At 42.2% G+C, this 22,374-nt stretch overlaps 2 protein-coding genes across 6 annotated transcripts in view; both read right to left on the bottom strand.

Moving 5' to 3' along the window:
* Positions 1-745: 745 nt before the first annotated feature.
* LOC129361939 (uncharacterized) lies at positions 746-4,253 on the bottom strand. Its single transcript, XM_055033192.1, has 5 exons — positions 3,973-4,253; positions 3,300-3,440; positions 2,663-2,835; positions 1,995-2,286; positions 746-1,382 (listed from the first exon to the last, which is right to left on the bottom strand). Exons 1-5 carry the CDS (start codon positions 4,214-4,216, stop codon positions 982-984), a joined length of 1,251 nt encoding a protein of 416 aa, XP_054889167.1. The 5' UTR covers positions 4,217-4,253; the 3' UTR covers positions 746-981.
* Positions 4,254-5,291: 1,038 nt separating this feature from the next.
* The window catches only part of phf21ab (PHD finger protein 21Ab), a 32,181-nt gene continuing 15,098 nt past the window's right edge, over positions 5,292-22,374 (bottom strand). For 2 of the 5 annotated variants that reach the window (XM_055027449.1, XM_055027457.1), the window contains 10 exons: positions 21,059-21,406; positions 20,304-20,480; positions 20,175-20,226; positions 20,006-20,085; positions 19,164-19,224; positions 15,831-16,075; positions 15,348-15,503; positions 13,835-13,910; positions 12,600-12,703; positions 5,292-12,328 (listed from right to left, as the gene is read on the bottom strand). In XM_055027449.1, coding sequence (XP_054883424.1) covers positions 11,657-12,328; positions 12,600-12,703; positions 13,835-13,910; positions 15,348-15,503; positions 15,831-16,075; positions 19,164-19,224; positions 20,006-20,085; positions 20,175-20,226; positions 20,304-20,480; positions 21,059-21,406 — 1,971 coding nt within the window. In that variant the 3' untranslated portion in view covers positions 5,292-11,656. The remainder of the gene's footprint in view (positions 12,329-12,599; positions 12,704-13,834; positions 13,911-15,347; positions 15,504-15,830; positions 16,076-19,163; positions 19,225-20,005; positions 20,086-20,174; positions 20,227-20,303; positions 20,481-21,058; positions 21,407-22,374) is intronic. The other 3 variants (XM_055027476.1, XM_055027468.1, XM_055027484.1) reach the window with 3 other exon arrangements.

Below are 22,374 nucleotides of genomic sequence, written 5' to 3'. Positions count from 1 at the left end.
CATCATGTTATACTTATATTCCGTCATCAAAACATACCTGGAGGGATGCTATGATTCTTTTATGCATGCTTGAGAAATGCTCCAATCTCCATGGCTGTGCAAAACACCTAGGTGGACAAAGCTCCTCCTCAAGGAGATGAGTGTGTTTCTATTCAGGAAATTTAGTTTTGTGCATCTAATTTAAACAATTATATGGTCACTGGAGAACCAGATAGTGTCACATGACCAAACGCCACATGACAAACAGCACTATTACATTTTGCAACATTTATTCTCATAACTAAAATAAAAAATATCATCCATCCATTTTCTGAGCACCCTTCTCCCTAACGGGGTCGGGAGGAGCGAGAGGCGGGGTTCACCCTGGACAGGTCGCCAGTCTGTCGCAGGGCATAAAAATATCAGTCTGACCTAAAATATTTCAACATACAAATGACCTGGTAATAAATATCGCTTGTTAATATCGGATCATTTTTATTTATCGGACCGATTCCGATGTCAGAGCGGATATATCCTGCATCTGAAGTGACTTTTTGCGCCCCCTGCTGGTGTTGATCATGTAGTAAAAACTAAAGAGTGAGCTTGTGGTTTCTGATTGGTTTGGTTCTCTTAATTTGAACCTGGCTCACTTTGACCCATCCAAACTGATCCACAAGAACTAATCTGAGCTCAAGAACAATTTTCTTAACTCTTAGTAATAATAAAAATCAGCAATTAGCACAAACAGAGGGAGGAAAGACAAATATCAATTTCATTAATGTTTTTCTTTAATGCACTTAAAAAACGCTCTAATAAATACAGAGCTGTAGAACACGCTCCTCAAGCAAGATGGCGCCATCTTGAATATGTAAACAAAGGAGTGTGTTGGTGAAAAAACACAAACATGTTTTCTAAAACCCTTAAAAACCCTTAAAAACCACCCAGCTCCAGTTTCACTCTTTCAGAAGTTGCAGAGTCACCGGAAAGATCAGAAAGTATTTGTTATGATTGTGGCTCAGCGGGCGGATCCGTTGGATCCGTTGGATTCGTTGGATCCGTTGGATCCTCGGACAGTGGGCGGCTGCTCCACAGGAAGCGCTGCACGTTCTGCTGGTGGTACACGGTGTTAGTGTGCTTCTTGATGTTGGACTTGGTGAAATGATTGGAGCCTTTGATCAGACGGTGGTTCTGGCTGAACGAGTCGGCGTGAATGCGGCACACGTAGCACCACATGACGTTGAGGCTCGGAGAGTACCGGAGGAACGGGAAGAGCTTGAGCCACTCCTTCCTGAAGCACTGGCGGCGGCGGTGTTGAAGAGGTCGGGGAGGTTGGGGAGGACGGAAGGTGGAAGGAGCGGCTTCACAGTCCGGTTCACCTTGAACTGGTCCAATGTGAGCCGTTGCTGCGGAGACAGAACAAACAGAACCATCAGAAGGACGAGACGGGAACTGGAAAATGGGTTCATAAACTCAAACGTTTCCACTGATCGATCATTCTTGACCCGAAATGCACACAATATTGATCAATCAATTATTCTAACGGTTAATCGATTAATAATCTAAAAACTGGTACATTCTTCAAGTTTTTAATTTAACCACTTAAGAATTTTTACATGATATCAGGAATGCATTACGAGACGTTTATAAGCAAATGATTAAATTCCTTTTCACATAATAAACATTTTATTGCCTTTAGTGAATGTTTTGGTCATTTGAGGCAATGGATGCATCTCCAGCTAAAAAATACTTCTAATATGTGAAAAGTTTATCTCCTGCTTGACTTATCAATACAGTGTAGGACTAATATGTTGATTATTTTCTGGATTAACTGATTAGTAATGAGATAGAAAATCATAACGAAGTATTTGAATGTAGAATTTTGAGGAAATATTAATTTGGGACACAACTAGCTTGGCTTTGACACTCGATTCTCATCTCACTTCAGAATCAGATCTGGGATTTCTCCCATTGAGCCGAATTTCTGAATTTCAGCTCTTCAGCTTCCTGAAACTTACACTCCCCCCAAACCCCAGAGGGTCTGTTCAGCACTTTGCTCTTATGTTTGCTGACGACTTCAAACAGCTTCTGCTCCAGCTCTCGAATCCTCTGCAGCATCACGGAGCAGTTCGCACACGACGATGCAGAACAGGACGGCACAAGAAGAGGGGCGGCCGGTTCTTCTGCAGAAGATGGAAGCGCCACGTTCAGCTCCACTTCGTACTCTGTGGACGGCGGCCGACTCTTAGAGCGAGCTCTGGCCTGGATGGAGGCCTCCAGAGACGACTGAAGAGCGTTCCTGAAGAAGTCCTGGAAAAAATGGAGGGTTAGTCAAACTTCTTCTCTTTCATAGAACCCCAAATATCAGTTTAAAATAGAAAATTATTAGGTAATAGAGACTAGCTGCAAATCGATTAACTAATATCATCCACTAGGCTCTGGAGCTTTTACAAACCAAAGAGAGAGCAAAACAAAACTTTATTTAATCTATAAGTACATTCAAAAGTAGATAAATAATTCAATACCTTTTTTAAATAAGAAAACATTTCAGAGCTTAATAATTAATTATTAATTCATAGATAAGATTCATCAACTTTAGATTAGCTTATTGATTGCTTATATCTGTAGTTTAAAAAACAAACAAACAAAAACAAACAGTTTTAACCTAATCAAACGCCTGTAGTACCTGGAAGCCGGAGTCGGTCTTCGTCTCAGCGCCTTGGTTCTGCTCATCGTCTCCCTGCTGCTGCCTGATGACGGTTTTACCGTCCAGAAGAGACTGCAGAGCAGATTTCACTTCTTTCCAAGCAGGCGAAGGAGGCTTCCTGGCTTCAGCAGCACCATCTGCTCCTGGACGCACTGGGACGACATTCAGTCAGTTCACCGTCAACACAGCTGACTAACACAACATTTAATGCTCGACGGCTTTTACTTCAACCTAGTCATAAATTGATTATTGAAATAATCAACTAATTCAGTAATCAATTAATAGAGAAGTGGAGCACACAGACTCAAAAAATGCCTTTTGTTAAAACAACATCCTCAAAACAGTAATTAAGCCGAAACTGTACAAAAAATGTCTGAAAATACTTTGTACCCAGAACTCAAGCGGTAAAGCCACTAAGCAATGCTCTGTGCAGGAACTGAAAATAATCTCAGTTTATACGCAGATGAGGCATAACATTATGACCCATTATGACCCCGGAACTCGGGTTTGGTCTGATCTACGCACCCTGAGATTCACTGTCTTCTCACATCGAGGTTTTTACATGCGTCAGACTATTTCTGATGCAGGTTTTTTGAAACTAATATTTGAGACCCACCTTCTCCTGGTTCCTCAACAGAAAACAACCTTCTTCTTTTACTCCAGGACTTTTCTCCACATTCATCAACGCCATCGTGACCCAGGTGTAGCGACGGCACCCAGTCTGGATCTTTGTCCAGCATCTCATACGCTGGTTTTCCTATAATGGGACAAAGACTAAAAATGTTTTGCTTGTTTTCAAAGAGTTGCCCAATTGAAAGTGCTTCCATAAATATTTGTGCATCAACAGAAAGTTTCTGTCCATAATTAACATTTCTAATGCATTAAAATGTTTTTGTTTTTTTAAACAATAAAAATAGCTTCTACTGCTACTGTGTGGGGTTTCTCCCCAGACATGGGGAAAAGGTAAACTGCTCTATGGTGCAAAGTTGGTAACAATGTTGCTTTGCAACAAGATATTTTTTTCTTACCATTATATGAACCGACAAAAAGTCAGAAATGTATCAGTTTTTATGAGTATTAAATAATAAATTATGTCACCACCTTTTTCTAGCATGAAACCCAGCACGCTAATGTGAAGATACATTTATATGGCATTAAGAAGAAATTATATGAAAGGAGAGTCGCCCTGACCAATATGGCGGCTGTGCTGTGATTAGCATTGATGCTAATACGTCTCTGGATCCTCTTTCTTCGCGCTGAACAGAGAAATAAAACCTGTTTGGATTCACCTGAGACAAAGTGTCTGGAGCAGACTCTCATGGAGGACGGGATGTGGTCGAAGGTGATTTCTCTGCGGCCCACGGCGGTCACCCACGCCTCTCTCCGCCGCCTCGTTAGCTGCGATATAAAGTCGCCTTCCTTCGTTCTCCACGCAGGGAAGCAGTGGAAGCTCAGGCCGTTCACGGGCATCCTGCCCCGGTGGTCGTGGGAGCTGCTCCCACAGTTATTCACGCAACATTCTCTGGCTCCCATTTCTAGCGTGGAACAAACACGCAGGAAACAGCTGAGAGTGAGAACCTCGCACTGCAATACCCACAATCCATAAGCATGTGACGTCACTGTAAGGACAAATAAATGGTTTTAACGTGGAAAATGTATAAATATTTAGTTGTTAAAAATTAGGTTCAGAAATTTTATTTAAAAAAAAAAAAAGAAACCTCTTCATTTTCGGGGATTGGTTATTTTTCATCACGGAGATCATCTTCCAGACAGTTAACTCGCGTTAACAGCAAAGGTCCAGTCTGGGGAATCTACATTCAAATTTAATTTGTTTTAAGTCATTTAAGTCACCAAATTGCTCATTTAACGATATAAACAACAGCACAAAAAATAAAATCATAGCAGAGGATGGTTTCGATCCATCGACCTCTGGGTTATGGGCCCAGCACGCTTCCGCTGCGCCACTCTGCTGATGAGATGTAACACTGACATGTAGCTACTTAATACTAGCACCTTCAGCAAGGGGCGGAAATACGCGCTATTGTTGATTGAAACTTTTATTTCTATGTATGTTTTCATGCGTTTCCTGGCCCCGCCCACATAGCTAGAATTCAGGTCGAAAGTGAAAAACCACCCAGTATTAGTGAGCTAAAAAAACAAAATCAGAAACCTTAAGTATGGCCTCCACAGACGATTTCTGTTTTATTAATATAATCTTTTATTTTGTTTTTTATTATGAACTAGCTATTCTTAAATTTGGCCTCATTTCTATTTCCTCATAAAAAACATTGATTCTTCAAACCTACATTAAGTTGATACAGTATCTCTATTATTTTATTGGAACTTCAGTTTTATTTTTTATTTTTTTATTTAATTAGGTAAGAATTCACTGAGACCAAGAAAGGTCTGTTTTAAAGGTCAATTAAAAGAACAAATTCGCTTTATTTATTGTTCAATGCACACAAAACTGAGAATAAGAGCTTTTGGCATTTTTTTTTTTTTACTAAAAATACTAATGTCTCCTCATTAAATTTAAATTAGCATTGTCAATTTATTTTTCTTAGCATTACCTTAAAGGTAGATTGCAAATAAATAATTTCAGAAGATGATCCTTGTTTTTCACAATTTATTTTAACAAAATGATAAAATAAATAAATACAAATTGATCAAATGCTCCTAATATCAACTCCTCCCCATGTTCCCTACAGTATTTCCTAAACACTGCATACAAAGAATTCATCACAGAAGAGGCTCAATACAGAGGTAAGAATCCCACCAGACCAGTCACAATGTCAGGCCAACAGAAGACACATCTGGAACAGAAGTCAAAAAAATAAACACATTCCTTTCTAAAATCATTATGAAAAAATACAAACAATTATACAAATATTCAGATTGTGTAATAACCAATTTACACATTATTCAGCACACCAGGTGAACTTTATTCTTTATTCTGATCGCTACAATGCATCTCACCAAATGGAAGATAGAAAAAGACTTCTTTTCATTTTTTATTTTTTTTGTAGTATTTTTCTGATTTTTTGCACTCAACACACCCCCGATGGACTCAGCTGTGGATGAGGTAAGAAGCTGCAGGTGTAGAGGATCCAGACAGAATAAATGGGTGGACAGATGGATGCTGAGCGGGAACAACAGGTGAATGACGTCATGAACCCACAGAATACTAGAAGGCCACAATCATGACTTGATCGCTTTAAAACCGAAAGATGGAAAGCAAACCTCCTCCCCAGGACCCACGCGGAAGCCCCCGAGTGTGTCCCACAAACCGTCGATGGACGACGCAGAAAACTCACACCCCGATGATATGCAGAGTTCTTTGGATATATTTGCTTCCAGACTTCAATTAAGGAGCATTTTAGATCTCAATGCCCCGTTTCCACGCAGCAACGACAGAGTTAAACAAAAGCTAAGCTAAAAGGAGAGCCGAGATGGCTCCTAACGCTCGCTCCAGTCCGCCCCCCGGTGGTCACTCGCAGTACTGCAACAGAATACCCTCCCCCTGATAAAAGCAAACCTCTCGGCACTGTCAGGAAAACCCACCCTGAATGGCTACCTGAATGTGTAAACACATGCACACGTTTGGCATTGAGATGCCAGAATGTTCAGAGAAAAACAGAAAAAAGGTGACTTAAGTTTCACATAAAAACATAAAAAAACCGAAGCAATGCATAATAAAAAAGGTTGGTATAAAAACTTGCATAAGAAGGCATGTGCTGCACCACAGCGAGCACAGGTGATGCTGGCTGGGCCCAGGTTTGTTCAATGCGTTCCAGGTTATGTGACCTGATCCTGCAAACTCATCCCTCCTTCAAAATAAGAGACAAGAAGAAAGAGAGGGTGGGGGGGGGGGGGGGGGCTTTTTCAAATAAAACATAACCCATCTCTGCTCTGATAATACTGATCAAACTAAAAGTGCATGACAAACAGATCAAAGTGAGATCTCAGACTGCCTCTGCACAAACCCCACCCCCTCTGACCCAAAATCTGAACATTTCACCAGAAAATAAAATACATTTAAGGCAACTTCTAGGGATGAACAACAAAACACTATGTGGTCAAATCAAACGGGTTGGTGTGAAGTGGCGAGCTTGCATCGACTCCTGGCAGCCTGCGGAGTAGGGCGCAGCTTCCTCTGGGGCGGACAGGGCTCGGTGTCAGGAGGGGAGCGATCCCGGAGGGTTTGTTAAGTTTTACGAGTCACAGTGCAAGTCAAGAGACAAATATTATCTGCTGTTTGAAGAAAGGCACTCAAAGGTACCTACTGTACAGAGGGAAGGATCTAGAGACCTGATGACCTATCGGATCTACGGGCCGAAATGAGAACCACGATTTAAACATGACAAGTGGGACCCAAAAGGAAGCGGGGATACTTGGGTTTCCTGTCTGGCTCATCCCCCGTCAGATCATCTGAACTCTACAGGACACACCCAACAGACACACACATATTTCTCTGGGGTGTTTGGAATGAAGGAAGTCTGTGCAGCTGATGGGAGAAAACCAGGTGCCATTGGGATATGCTGATTCACTCACAAGAGTCTGCATGATATGAATTTAAATAAAAACTAAGACGCCCACAACAGATCACCACCCAATCAGGAGCTCACCCCCACCATCATGAGAGGAAATGGGTCTTTCTAGGAGAGCAGCAATCCAAGAAATGTTGGAATATTTGTCTGTTGAGCTTGGGGACTCTCCAGCTTCGCTTTCATTGAACGGTACCCTGTTGATCAGTACAGTCCAATACGCTATTTTGTTGTCTGGTTTATCCATGATGGAGAGTGTTTTCAATACCAGCTGGACTCTCACTGGGCAGAGGAAGTTAAACCCAAATGCCCAAAGCTGAGAGCTAGTATGTCTCGAGCAATGATGTTTTTCTGTCCCCCAATCAATGGGCTGTATGACACCAGTGGCTCCACCATAACAGTGCCATTGTCCCATATACCTACAACTGAAGGGAGTTCAGGAATGGTGCAGTACGGACTGATTCTATGGGCCGCTTCTTCATTGGAAACAGACAAGAAGCATACCAAACTGCACAGCTCTGCTGAAATGAGGCATAGCTCCAGTCCGCAACTTCAACTTCAGATGCAACACTTCTCCAAGACACCAGAATCAAACAAATGGCTCGTTACTCGGCCTCTGCAGTACTTCACGACAAGCTAAGAAAGTTATTCAGGTGTGTTGAAGCAGAGATGCCTCTTTTGCTTTGTTTGCACAGAGGCATGATCCGGTATATTCAAGTGTTCCCTCCACAAGTTGGACTTTCACCGGATAGGTGGGGCCAAACCCAAACGTCTAATGCTGCCTCATACAAGTGCAACGACAAACGTGATTTACTAGAATTTCTTGTGTCCCCCAACAATGGACTGACTGTGTTGTGAAACACCAATAGCGCCAGTCTAACTGACCCACAGACGTACAACTGAAGAACACCTAGGGATGGTGAGGTGTGGGTCGTTGTATGGGCTGCTTTTACTACAGAAATATTACAAAAATAGTACATACCGCTCAGTGGTAAAGAGGCATATGTCTATTCATCAAGTACTAATTTTGATGCATTCCTGCTCCAAGACACCAGAATCAAACAAATGACTCATTACCAGACCTCTGCAGTTCTTAATGACAAGGTAAATAGGTAATTCCTTGGCTTGTCTTAAGTGACAAGCTCAGGAATTGTCACTTATAACAATTCCTTAGCTAAGGAATTAGGTTGTATTTAGTGGACAAGCCCTTCCATTCCTGTTGGAAGTAACCAACAGGGATTCTTCTTGTTGGAGCAGAGAAGCATCTTTTTTTGCCTAATTTCGACTGAGAGGTACATAACAGGTGTATATGATACTCGACTGTACAGTCCTACATTCTCAAGGAGTGTTTCCATTGCTAGTTGGACTCACTGGGCTGGCAGGGTTAAACCTCAACACAATATTGCAAGGCAACAACAAACATGACTTGCATATGTTTATCTCATATCCTCCAAATGGACTGTGATGTGACACAGGTATCTCTGCTCTAACTGTAACTATTGTCCCATAGATGTACAACTGAAGGGAGCCCAGGAAGGTTGTGGTACAGGTCTGTTCAAACAGAGACCCGAGCAGCACCACTCAGTAGAAACAAGGCATACCTCCAGTCCTCAAGTTAGACTTTAGATGCATCCCTGCTCCAAGATACAAGAATCAAACAAATGCCTCGTTATCTCAAGGTAAAAAGTAACATAGCAGTACTTTATGACAAGGAGGTAATTCAGGTGTGTTGGAGCAGGGATGGATCTAAAAGTTACAGCAGGACGATAGCTCTTGAAGACTTGAGTTGGCGATATACATTTCTGGACTGATTTTGTGTAACAAGAAGAATCTTTAGAGGGAATTCTCCTTAAAAAATCTGAAACATTTCCTCACATTCAGGAAGGAGTGAGCATGTCGAAGAACCAAAGGAACCCCAAGTAAAACTAAAGTCTCCAGCATAAATGGAGGCAACTTTAATCTCTATTCACCTCGTCAATGTTCCGATCAGTTGCTCCGATAACCATCGGCTTCATGTTCCGGCTCCAAGCCAGACTCAGTGGGACAAACTCCTAATCGGACTCCAGCCTCAGAGTCGCACCGAGGGGAAATATTGGCAATGTAAGGGGAAGTCACACGACAATGAAGAGATGCATACTCTGTTTAACTCCACGGGAACGTACAAAAAGCTCTTCAGCACTTCTTTGTAATGCAGCAAGCTTGTGCTTTAATCTCAGGAATTGTGTTGTCGTCCTTTGACCTCCAACAGATCCCTCCGTTTTTCCAGACGGGAACACGTCCTGCTGTGGTTATTGTTCCCAACGCTCTCCTGTCTCGGCTGGGACTTTGCATCTTAATCTTTCTGATGATTTGATCTTTGAGGACAGTAAGAGGACGAGTCCCTGCTGAATTTGGAAACAACATTAGGATTTTGGCAGTTCAGGATTCAAATGATCACCGCCGCCCAGCGGCGGCAGCGGCGATGATGACGACGGCAATGATGATGATGATGATGCCAGTCCAGCAGGTTCAGGAACAGAAAGCACTTATTCTGGAGACTAGGAAGACCTGAATATCTTTTCCTATAAAAAACAAACAGCCCAGATAGAGTTTGTGTGTGTTGACGTTGCAATATTGCAAATTCACATTTAGTGCTCACAGTTGACACACACACGCACTCACACACACGACTCACGAATGAAAACTCAATCACTACACTGACCGACACCACTGAGAACATCTGTTAGGCTACCGCTCCTGTTCGTCCTCATCCCGGGACCAAATCGGGGTTCAACCCGGTGTCCATCAGGGAACATCTTCAGTCTACCAGAGGGCTGCACCCAGCCTTCACTGGGAGACCCTGGTACAAAACCTAGGACTGCAAGGAAGGTGATGACGGTGGGCGACAGGGTCAACAGACGGAGTTGGACTCTTTTTGGATTAATTTAAAGTCTCAAAGGCTTCAGTATGACTCAAAGGAACTTTGTAACTCAGTGCGAGTTCACTTTCAAAGGAAACCCAGTTCTGGATCTACATTAGACCTTCCTTCACTGATTGGTGGGAACTTTGGGACCCTGAAACGTTCCCTGAACTGTGTGACAAGGTGAAATCCCCTATATAGACGAAGCAACTCAACAAACGTAGCTCAAGTCAAAACTTATACTGAAGATAAAAGTTTGGAAATATATGGTTTGGACTTCCTGCACCAGACAGAGGAGAGCTTTTCCATAATGTCCTGGGGATCAAAACTAGCAAATTTAAACTACGAGCAGGCCACAAAATTAAAGACATTTAAAATACAAAAATTTGATAATTGCAATTTTGTTTTACCTACTAAAAATAAATAACATTTTAATTGAATCCATATAATATTAAAAATCCAAAACATAAAATAGTTTCTTATTAAAAGAAGAACTGACACATGGCAATTCTTTTGGCTCATCAATTGTTTTCCATTTTGTTAGCCAAATTTTTTAGCATTCTTGACTTGAAGTCAAGGGGCACAAACGGCACCCTGGCCACACTTTGGACACCCTTGAGTCAAATAATCCAATAAGGTGTTTGACTTCGGTTTTTAAATTTATGATTCGTCGCAACACTTTTCTACAGATCTACAAAAGGCTGTAGTGGCCTCGTGTGGTTGACTCATTTTGTTTCTTTTCATACAAAACAAAAAAAAAAAAGTTAAATGTTTGCAACTCCTCCTGAACTAAAGGGTGTGTCATAACTTTTCATCCAATCAAATTTAGGCTGAGCTGATGCAGGATATGGGCAGTCTAACCAGAAAATGGACTGAGTCTGACCAAAAGTGGGCGGAGCCTGATGAGAGCAGACTGGGGAAGTAATGGGTGACAAACATCAACTTTTGAAAACACACTTCATGGTCACATTTGCCTCATCAATTTTGTTTTGTGATGACAGCTTGAATCAAATTGAAACCTTTGGGTTGGAACAGATCGGTCCTGATTGGGTTCTGGTTTGGTTTCAGGTGAGGAAATTAATCGAGAACTCGGACTGTGGAGCGCCATTCCCGTCAGGGTCAACGGGACGAGGACGCGAACAGGTTCTCTTTTCAGTACACAAACGTTTACAACACTGCTTCTTGGACCAGCTCCCCCCGACAGATGTTTGGTTCCATGTTCTGGGTTCTCCTTGGAGCCGTCAACAGAACACAGGGGCCACTGTAACAGGCACACACCGGTGTGATGATGAAGAAAATCTTCCTTTGAGTGTTCCCTCCATGACGTCTATCACTAATTGGCATGATGACCCGGGTCTTCCCAGAGTCATGTGACTTGGGCTGTACATCTACCATTGACACAGTCTGACAATACAATGCAAACAAACAACATTTATACAGATTGGCAACTTCAGGGCACCGTGCGGTGCAAGCAAAGGTCTTTTTTTTTAATATATATGTTTGACTTCCTGCAGCCACAGGGACGCAGCGTTACTTTTTATCGTCCAAACTGCTAAGCAGAGCTGGCAAAGAATGCTGGGAGGGTTCTGAGGTTTTGCTGTTGTTGCTGCCGTCGCCGAGCTCCTCCTGCTTCTTCTCCACCGCCGTCTCTGCAGGGTTCACGGCAGATATCTTGTTCTCAGCGGCGGCGGCAGCGGGGCTGTGGGCGGGGCATGGGGGCGGCTCTGTCGTACCGTTAGTGGTGGCAACATTTGCAGGAGCTGCAGGAGCTGCCTCAGTCTCAGGCTTGGGCTGAACCTCGACACAAGGAGTGGTCTCTGTGTGACCCCCTAACCCCGGCGCAACCCCTGCCCCAGCAGCAGGGCAGTTAGTCAGCACTGTGCTGCTGTTGCCGCCTCCTCCTCCTCCTCCTCCTCCTGCTGCTGCTGCTGCTGCTCCTTCTGTCTGCTGCTCCTCCTGTTTGCTGCTGACCAGAGAGCTGCTCACCACCGGCTTCCCCACCGCGCCAACTTCAGCTGCAGCTCCGGAGCCGACAACGATCCGAGCGACGTCCTGCACTTGGACGTCCTTTCCCTCCGTCTCCGCCAGGGCCTGGTTGAAGTTGAAGGCTTGGATGAGGCGAATGAGATGCTTGACTTTGTCCAGGGAAAGCTGCATCTCCTTCTGACGAGCCAGGATGGTGTTTTTGGTCTCCATGCACTTCTGCAGAAAGAAACAGCAGAATCAGATCAGACAAGCAAAAATTTGTTGACAAAATTAAGAGGAAATGTAGCAGAAATGTATAATCACAGGAAGTTATCACCTCTATTAAACAAGGAGTTTTAGTGACTAGTACAAAACATTTTTTCCCCACTTATGAGAAAAATGTCTTATTATAAGTGCAAGTGATACTAGAATATATTTTCATTTATACACAAGAGTTATTGACTTAAAAGAAGCTTAGACATCTTGTTGAAAAGCTGATGTTTCTCACCGTTATGGAGTTACTGAGCTGCTTGACTCTCTGTTCCAGCTGCTCGCGCTCCAGTTTCAGCTCCGAGCTCCACTTCATCAGCTTCTGCTTCTCCTCTTCTTTAGCTGAAACACAGGACAGTCTCAGCAGTTTAGCAACAGTTAAGCAAATATATAATTTTAATAAGTGCAACTTGTGTAAAGTGAGAAATTCAGTCAGATTTATCTTCAGACAATAAGACCTTTAAAGGTGACCAGTTATGACTCCTTGAACAAGTTAGGATAGGTTGATAAGCTACACAAAATGTGTTCATTAAATTTTTTGCACAATATAATGCTTAAATAATAAGATTTTAGTCTGCTGAGTTCTGCCTCGGCTGTCTTAGGGCCCTTTGCAGGTTTAAATTCAAATTCAAGCTGCTCCTGGCCAACTCAACACTTACACATTAAACTGGCTACAAACAGATGTGCAATTACACAACCGCACATCTTTGAAAAGCAGAAGTAGAGCCTCCTGCAAAAACAACAAGAATGTAGTAATTTGTTTCTGGATGCTAGGTAGGGCTGCACCGAGCCACTTTGTTCACTTCCGGTATTGATACAGATATTCGAGGTTTAATATTGGTCCATTTTCTGATCCAAGACAGAAAAAAACCCAGTGCTGAATTGACTTAAAATGTTCCTTTTTTGAAAAGCAGGCAAAAATGTCTTAAATTACAAATTTATTTGATAACTCTGCATTAGAATCGCACTAAAATACACAAAGCTTGATCAAACATGTAAAAACAACAGAACTCTGCTCCGTCTATTAAAAGACAAAACCAGCTGGTGAAACCGACTGAAACTCTGCTCGGGTTGCTCGGTAACAGCTGCAGTGCCCCTGGATTGCGACTAATGAAAACTGGTCATTTTGCAGACACCAAAAAACACTTATTGCCAAAAACCAGCTGGGATTTTATTTTTTTTAAGTGCTTGTTCCATTTGTAGAACCATTAGAAACACAAACAGAAATACAAAAAACCTCCAAAACGTGAATTATGCACAACAGGACCAATTTAAATATCTGGTTTAAACTGTGAATAACGCTTTACAAATTTAAACATTTACTCAAAGGTTACACTGCACTTTAGTACAAAACTTAGTTTGAATATCAAGCACTTTCGATGTCTTTAAACAGAAACCAAGCACTTTCCAAACTTGAAATTCAAGCGTTCTTGAGGATTTCAAGCCCCCGAAGGAACCCTGAGGAAGACTCACCTTCTTTGTATGCAATGTAGGAATGAACGATAGCCAGGGTGCCGGGCCAGGGAATGGCTTCTTCTTTTTTCAGGATCTGAGGGGAGAAGCTCAGGGGTGTCACAAAGGCTGAGACCCAGAACAGAATTAAAGAGTCGAGGTTAGCCTCCACGCTGCGTGGGACTGACGGGGAACGGGTGATGGAGTGGATGGACGTGAGATGTCAACCTCAACTGACACAATGAATGAGACATAAGCACAAAAAAAAAAAACAGTACTGCATCATGTGTGTGCTTACAAAGTACTGAACAGTCCTAAAGCTGAAACAGCGTTTAATATTACAGCTAACCATTGTTTTACTTAGCTATTAATCTATTGATTAGTTTTGATGATTAATTGGATCAAAAAACTGGAACATTCTGCAGACATTTCATTTAAGCCTTTTTTATGCATTAGACTATATTTAAAAATTGCAGATAAACTTTTTTTTTTAAAAAGAAAAACTTTTAGTGCTCAAAATGCAACAACATAGCATTCCTATAGTGGATGCTCGATCATTTGTAGCATAGGATGTCTCTGGAGCTAAAAAATACTTTTATATTCAAAATATGGAGCGCTCAGACCTTTCTGCTCGACTCATCAACAAAATGTACAACTGACTTTCTTTTAATCAACCGACTAATACTTGGATAGCAAAAGGTTATTAAAGGTATTTTCCTAACGCATTGTGGCATATCATAGCATAATCAAGAAACTATTTTAACTTTGGTTGTTATAAAACTGATGTAAATATCAAATATGACTTAAGAAATTTGACTTTATAATTTAAACGCCTTAAAAATTAGATTCTGTCTCTTTAAAAACTCTGGATCTTTCAGGAAAATAACCCGTTAACAACATTGTTACCAGGGCTGCATTGAGAAGTAGCTCATGTAATGAGCCTAGCAGGTGTTTGCTAATTGCTTTTGGCTAGTCTGAAGGAACTGAGGGGGTGGGGTATAGTCACAGAGCAAGGGCTGTTTCTATGAAGTAGAAGTTTGGAAGCTGCAGCTTTGAGGAGGAGCTCCACCTTAAGGGTTTTGAACAGCTGAATGGTTGACATGGAGGTTGAAGGGCGTCTCAAACGAAAGACTCTCCAAATATGTTTTTAATGGGGGGGGTAACATTATAACATGATGTAAAGCTCAAAAAAGTAAATTTTACATAATTCTGTCCCTTTAATAAAATATTTTTTCCACAAAATTTTAACTGGGTGAAGCTAAAACTATGCAAATTAAGTTTTGGGTAGATTATTATGTCATCCTAAATGCAAAATGTATATATTTTTATACAGTTTGGGCTAAATCACTGCTGTGTTGCAAATGGCCTTTTTTGAGTCTGTAAACTCCAGTAAATGCTTAATCTATTACTAAATTATTTGATGATTATTTCAATAATTGATTAATCACGATTAATCCAATTAATTGTTTCAGCCCTGATTACAGCACAGCTAACGCTCCCCTGACTCTGGATCAGTCTCTGCTGCTGCGGTTACCTGGTCTTGGCATTTTGGACAGATCCACATGCCTTTAGGAATGGTTTTCAGGGGTGGATCCAGGCAGTCCAGATGATAAACACGAGAACACGTGTCGCACATGAGCAACTGGCCACTGCGTCTGCACACAGTGCAGAAATCCTCGTGGATGTCTCCCTGCGAGGAAGAATTGGACCAAATCAGTTTCTGCAGGAGCCCCACCCACCCTGCATGGAGAGGCGGGGCGGAGGGGAGGGGGCGGGACCGTGATCTGGTTTAGTTTACAGCTGGTCTCGTTTAGAGCTCTGATGGATGTGTGTGTGTGTGTGTCTGTTAGGATATGTGTGTTATTCATGGACTCTGTTCACTTTGTAAGGCTGAATGACAGGAAGTGATGGTTCATGGTTACCACATGGACAACAAAGTGATGGCGGTGCGTGTGAATGGGCGACAGCGGGGCTGCGTGTGACGGGGGCGTCCGCCGTCTCCCCCATCGTTACTTACGTCCCCAGAGCCGGGGCTGGGCAGGGGGAGGGGACGGACGGGGCTGGAGGGGGAGGTCGGGGTGAGTCTGCCCAGCTCCGGGACGCTGCTGAATTTGGGTGGGCGACCTGGGTGGAATGAGACAGACGACAAAGACGGAAAAACAAAACAAAACAAAAAAAACAAAAAAAAAGATGGAGAGGGGGGAGAAGACAAAAAAAACAGAGCGTCTGTATGACATACCTTGGAAAGGGAGTCTTCGTTGGCTAGCATGAATCAGGGAGCAGTGAGGAAGAGGAGTCAGAAGCACAGACAGCAGTGTTAGTGAACGACACCAGCTCCATGCAGGCTACAGACAGGCCAACACACCTGCTCAGGTAACACCTCCCAACCAAACTCACGCCCTATTTGTCTTTAACTTCAGCTAATTTCAAACCGCAGGAAAATGCGACCAAAATCCACCCGTTTCATGGCAACCACCTACTTTTTTCACTTCCGATACCAAAATCTGAGTTTCATCATCAGCCGATGCCACAACAATATATATAAAAAATAACAAAAAAACAACAGTGCTGAATTAACTTAAATCCAGACATAAATGTACTAAATTACAAATTTATTTGATAACTCTGTATCAGCACACCAATACCTTCACAAGCTGGGCAAAAATGTAAAAACGACATATTTAATTTGTTCATTCAGAGCAATTAGGAGAATAACAACCAACGTAAAATAAAGAAACTGAAACTGACTTAAAACAATAGGCTGACTACCTGGTCAAACCAGCAAAAATAACATTTCTGATCACACCGTCACTTTGGTTTTCATTTATTCGCCACCAACAACTGAGATTTATCATTTTAAAAGTAAATAAAAATTGTCATGACCAGAGTAAATGCCCATGTTAACGACAACATTCATCCGTCTATAAGAATAGATCACCGTAAGGTTACAGAAAGATTAGTGAACAAGTATTTGCCCCCCACTGCAGGGTTCTTCTGTTTTTACTCGTTCGTTACACTTGTTTCAGAGCAAACGAGCTCAAGTTAAAAATCAAACTAATCTGGACCATAATCACATGTATTTTGTTCAGTTTCACAGATCTCACTACAGCCAGAACAGAATAATTCAAAAATTACTTGAACAGAAAACACACTTTTCCAGCAGCCATTGTACAGTGGCGAAACTTGTTGACCACAAGTGCTGGAGATCCATTTCGGTTGCTAGGTAACGAGACTGGGCTTGCACGGGGTTGCTAGGTAACCCTGAATGTGACTTATGTGGAAGTTAACGAGTCATTTTCCAAAATATTAACTTTTGCAAAAAATGATTTTAAAAAAGTGCTTGGTTTGCTTCTACAAGCAGTAGAGATGCAAATGGAAGTACAAAATATGAGTTTGTATTATATATATGTTTGTACATATGAATTTATATAAGTAAATTCAAGTTAAACAGTTAAAAAAAAAAAAGGATTGGCAAAAAAAGAACGTTTGTTTTGGTTTTGTATTCTCCTCTTCTTCTATTTTTCTTCATATTCAAGAGCATGTGAATTATTGAACCCTGTGACTGAAAATACGGCGCAGTGTACGCCCAGCTTCAGATTTCATTAACCCGTCACTGAACCTGCCTTGATTGGCAAATAAATAGCGACATCCATTATCATCAGGCCATGAACCAATGACAGTGGAGACTTAGCAAGGCTGGAAGTTAAAAGACAAACAGGAAGTAAATGAAACCAGGAGTCTGACCGTCGCCTCACCTCCCCATCAAGCGGGTCAGAACCTCAACTGTAGGTGAAGCTGACATTCTGAGGGCGCAAAAGGGACCTGAGATCCATTTTAAGGTGCGTTAGCGTCCAGCTCCGAGTTAAAACGACAACATTCATCCGTCTATTAAGTTTAAAATGCTTCCTGTTAAACTAGTCGTCCAGTCGAAGACCAGTGAGATGTTACACCAGCAGCTGCCTGTTAGTCGTGTTACAGCTGGAACACGTCAGCATGACTCTCAGAAACAGACACCTTTTCCTTCTTATTATTGAAATTAGACATTAGTGCTCCTTCAGATCCCAGGATGCATTTCTGTTAAAAGGTTAAACTGGATTTATGAATGTTTATCAAAGAGCTCCAGAAACCAGTCAGAACCCACCACAGCAAGCCACTCAAGCTGGAACCATTAGTTCACCACCACCACCATAGCTCAGCTTTACTGGTTGCTGGGAGACAGAAGGAAGGGAGGAGCTTCTTATGGAAAGATCTTTAGGATTTAATTTGTGCTCCACTTGGTATTTATAAAGTATAGTGCCATTAGGCGTTAATACCCTGGTGGTGTGCAGTAACCCTCAGATTTCCTCCCATCCATTTAGTGAAGAGCTTATTGAGACGTTCCAAACCAAGGACCAATGGTTGGCACATTTCCGCTAATATTGTCGCTAATTTCTTTGATTTTGCAACACGTTTTAGTCAACTTTGAAAACTGTTAGCACACAAACCTTTTCCATTTATACTTTAACTTCAATTAAACCACTTTCCATTTAAACCCTAACACACTTTATTCAACATGTGCAAAAGAGTTAAAGCTTTGGTTATCGACTTAAGTAATTAGACATTAATATTTATGCTCTTATTTTGAAGTGGGGGAAACGTTTTACCCATCAATTCCATTTCCAAAGCATTTCAGCGTTAGCTTCAGCTAAGTACCGTGTTGGTATAGCGCAGAACTGATGTTCATGATTAGTGATTTAGGATTAGCACAACTAACTTTTTAATTAGCCTTACCCAGTAAAACATTGTAGACCAAATGGCTGTTTTTGATCAGCTTGCATAGATCTATTGAACAGTATTAGAGTGCTGTTCAATACTATTTTAACTATTCTATTTAACCACCTGATCAAAGTGGTTTTATAAATTTGCGGACAGCGGGTTGAGGATGTTACTACATCTACATCTTCTATCACTTTCAAATTTTTAGCCAAACTTTGAAAACTGAGCTTTGAAGTTCTGATTCCAGATGATAGTGTATATTTTTTTAATCAAGAAAACTACTTTCTAAGCTCCCAGTTCTCTTCCTGACTATTTATGCATGCATCTGACTGTACGCCTCAATGAACTCATATGTGAACATGCTTGGATTCAATTAAACGTCGTTTAAAGCCACAGACACACAAGGAGACCAAAGTCTGACTTCGCTGAGGTTGTTCATGGAAGCGCTCTGACAAACGAGCAGAAATCCGCCTGACGGAAGCGATAGGAAGCAGTAGAGGAGAGGAGGAGGAGTTGCACAGCGTGTTAATAAATCTAGTCTCTACAGACTGGAACTGGTTTGGACTGGGAGTCAGACTTCGAGTATCATACAGACCTCTCTTCCTGGTTCCCTGGTGCAGAGGGCTGTTCAGGTAACTCACTGCACTCTTTTTCCTCTGAAACAAAAACAGAGCAACTGGATCAACAATAGAAAAAAAATAATCTGATTTTATCTGAGTTTAGTTCAGTCCAAACTAAACTGAGAATCTGCAGATTAACCCAGTATGAGAGTTGCTGAACTGGTTCTCAAACTCATTCAGCGGTCTCTCCAGAAAGTTATGGCGTTGCGTTTGCAACTAAAAATGTAAGTTCAGTCATCATTCACAAATTATTTATTTACTTGCAATTTTAAGCACTCATCGCAACTTTTCTACAAATGCTTTCTGCATTTTCTTCTTCTCTGACCAGTCACTGCAATTCACTTGAATTTTTTACCAATCCCCTTCCTTCTAATTTAACTTCCTGTTTCATGACGTCTTGAAAGTCAAACTTGCGAGATGAAAGCATGTGGGATGCAAAATGGTAATGTTGTGATGTTTTGTCAGATTTGCTTATTCTTTGTAAACAGTCATGGTGTAACTGACCAATAAGGAATTCTTGTTTTTCATATTGATAAAGCCTCAGGACATAATTTTATTTATTTGAAGAACGTTATTTGCTCTATAAATGTGAAGCACGTTAAAATCCTGTCTTTTTTGTTAAGTTTATGTGCCATAATTCATTCGAGTTTTTTTGCAGCAAACATAAAGCTCAAACACAAACAAAAATGAAACTTGGACCGCAAATTTTTGCAAAAGGTACAACAAAATCAGCAGTTTTAGACTGCAACAATCACAAAAACCATGACATCCAGGAGGAACTGATTAAAATAAACCCGTGTGCTCAAATCGACGTTACCTCAGGCTCGAACACGGCTCCGCTGTACACTGGATTGGCCGTCGTTCTCCTCTTCCTCTCCTGCCGTTTGCTCTGGATCTCTGCAAGGACAGAAACCAAAAGTTTCAGAGCCGAAAACATTTGTTTTGCAGCAGCTTTCGGACCAGCAGGCGCCCGGAGCGCTGCTCACCTTCCAGGTGGTCGTGTGTGACGAGGCCCAGAGACACCATGAAGGCCAGTTTCTGAAAGAGGAAGAGCGGCTTTATCAGCAGCACATGGAGGAGTTCAAGAGAAAGCATTCAATATGAAGAGGTCTCACCTCGGGGTTCTCCTCCTTTTTGGATCGAGGGGGTGGAGAGAGCGGTGGGGTGGAGGAGGACGGCAAGCTGACCGTGGCTTTCTGTTCTGCTGCTTCCAGTTTAACAGTCTGATGAGAGGAGGATGAGGAGGAGGAGGAAGGTGACGACAGCAGGTTAAGGTTTGGAGAGATGAAGAGCTGCAGGAGGATAACCAGGACCCATGAGAAATTACCCTGGACTGGAAGAACTCACATGGTACTTGAAATAAAACCCATATAGTTCATATAGGCAAACAGCACCCAGACTGCACCAATGGCTGCGTTTCCATTCTACACATAACTGTGCAAATTGAAATTATGAAAATAAATCTGCTTAAAGCTGCAATGTGTAACCTTTGATAACAAAGTATTTTTAGATATTTGTTGAAATTGTCAGTGTTTTGACAGTTTGATTTGAGATGGTCTGAAAAAACAAGCTGCTAACCAGAAACAACCAATCAGAGCCAGAGGGAGGGTCTTAGAGTCGTCAGTCAATCTCTGTGTGGTGCTACTCATACCACGTTAGGAAGAGCACCCAAAAATTGCACTCAAGAGAAGCATTACTTCAACATATTTTTGGTAAAGTAAAAGTAAAGAGTAGCTGTCCAACAAATTAGTTTTGCAAAATTTGAATTTTGAAATTGTGTTTTTTCTAGATTAGTAAAGTTTTGTGCAGGTTTATAATGGAGACGCAGCTACTGCGAAGTGGCACTTTGACAATCATCATGGACTCCTACCTTAGGTTCAGAGATCAGGCTGCTGATCTGGATGGGCGGGGCTGGAGGCGGGGGAACAGCGAGAGGGGCGGGGTTAGTCAGCGCCTGGGAGGGGCTTGCAAGCCGTGTGGGCGTGGCAGTGACGGGCGTGGTGATGACGATGCCGGTCAGCGGGGCGGCGCCCGTCTTGCCACACGGCTGCCCGTTGACGATGCGGACCTGGTGGATGGGTGCGGCCGAGGGCAGCGAGGTCGCCAGCTTGGTGGTTAGCATGACGGGCCTCTGGAGCAGCTGTGGGGCCGCCATCATGGGTGGGGGAGGGGCCGGGGCGATGGGGACGTTGGTGGGCGTGGCCAGCCTCGGCCTGACCTGTTGACGACAAACAACCAATCAGGAAACGGGCGTGTGGGAATCAGACATGGCTGGGTAACGACTCGGAGATCTTCAAGCTGACTGGTGCTCCTGAAACCAACTTCCACAAGCTTCCAGGACGCAGAGAATTCCCAAATATTCCCAAGTATATTCCTGTTCTCCACTGTCAGATATTCAACATGTTCTGTTCTAATTATCCTCGCCGTCAGGGTCAAAGCTCTATTTCTGCCGTGTTTGATATCTTAAGTTGCGCTTCCCTCACGTCTTCAGCTGGGTATGTATTATATCATGTTCAAGACTCAATGAAGGCTAATCTAAGGCTGGGCGACAAATCAAGTTTTGGTTTTTGGAGATTGCGTTTTTTCAAAATTGGAATTTTTTCAAATGAATTTCTTGGGTTTCAAAAGTTCAGAGTGATGTCAGCACACCCAGGGCGGCCATCTTGTTTCATGTTTTACGGCTTTTACTTATTTGGACTTTGAATTTAGGTCAACTCTACGGTCATGCAAAGATTTTTAATTTTGAGAATAAAGTCATAACATTGCCAGAGTTCAGTGGTCATATCAGAAGAATAAAAGTTGTAATTTTATGAGAACTCCAAAAGGCAAAAAAAAAAGAGAAATATTGAGCACCTTGAAGTTTTATGCTATCCGTTTCATATACAAGGAAATGCTTCACCTTCTAACAAATCAGCATCAAATTATTAATAGCAAAGCTTTGAAATGATTGAGCAACAAGTAAATTTTTAATTAACATTTCCCAGATCTAGTCTGATCACTACAACCAGGTTGTGCTGCTTGTCTCTAACATTATTGTGCCTCCTGGTCTCTGCAGTGGCTACTGCAGTTCATGCTGCAGACACCAGGGGGCGCGGCGGCTCCAGAGGCGTTACTCAGCTCAAATATTTGCCAACATTTCCGCTTCAACTTCCAGGATTAATTAAAAAACAAAACAAAAAGAAAAAA

Source organism: Poeciliopsis prolifica, unplaced genomic scaffold, assembly GCF_027474105.1.
Source record: "Poeciliopsis prolifica strain line A6 unplaced genomic scaffold, Auburn_PproV2 SCAFFOLD001, whole genome shotgun sequence".
NCBI lineage: Eukaryota > Metazoa > Chordata > Actinopteri > Cyprinodontiformes > Poeciliidae > Poeciliopsis > Poeciliopsis prolifica.
Note: the sequence above shows the minus strand (reverse complement) of the source record. Positions and strands in the feature narration are given on the sequence as shown.

Bases quoted from the DNA above. Each gene is read 5' to 3' on its own strand.
- LOC129361939 (XM_055033192.1), bottom strand. From the start codon at position 4,216: ATGGGAGCCAGAGAATGTTGCGTGAATAACTGTGGGAGCAGCTCCCAC. The intron at 3,441-3,972 runs GTGAATCCAAAC...GTCCCATTATAG, and splicing joins CTCCAGACACTTTGTCTCAG to GAAAACCAGCGTATGAGATG. The intron at 2,836-3,299 runs GTGGGTCTCAAA...ATGTCGTCCCAG, and splicing joins TGTTGAGGAACCAGGAGAAG to TGCGTCCAGGAGCAGATGGT.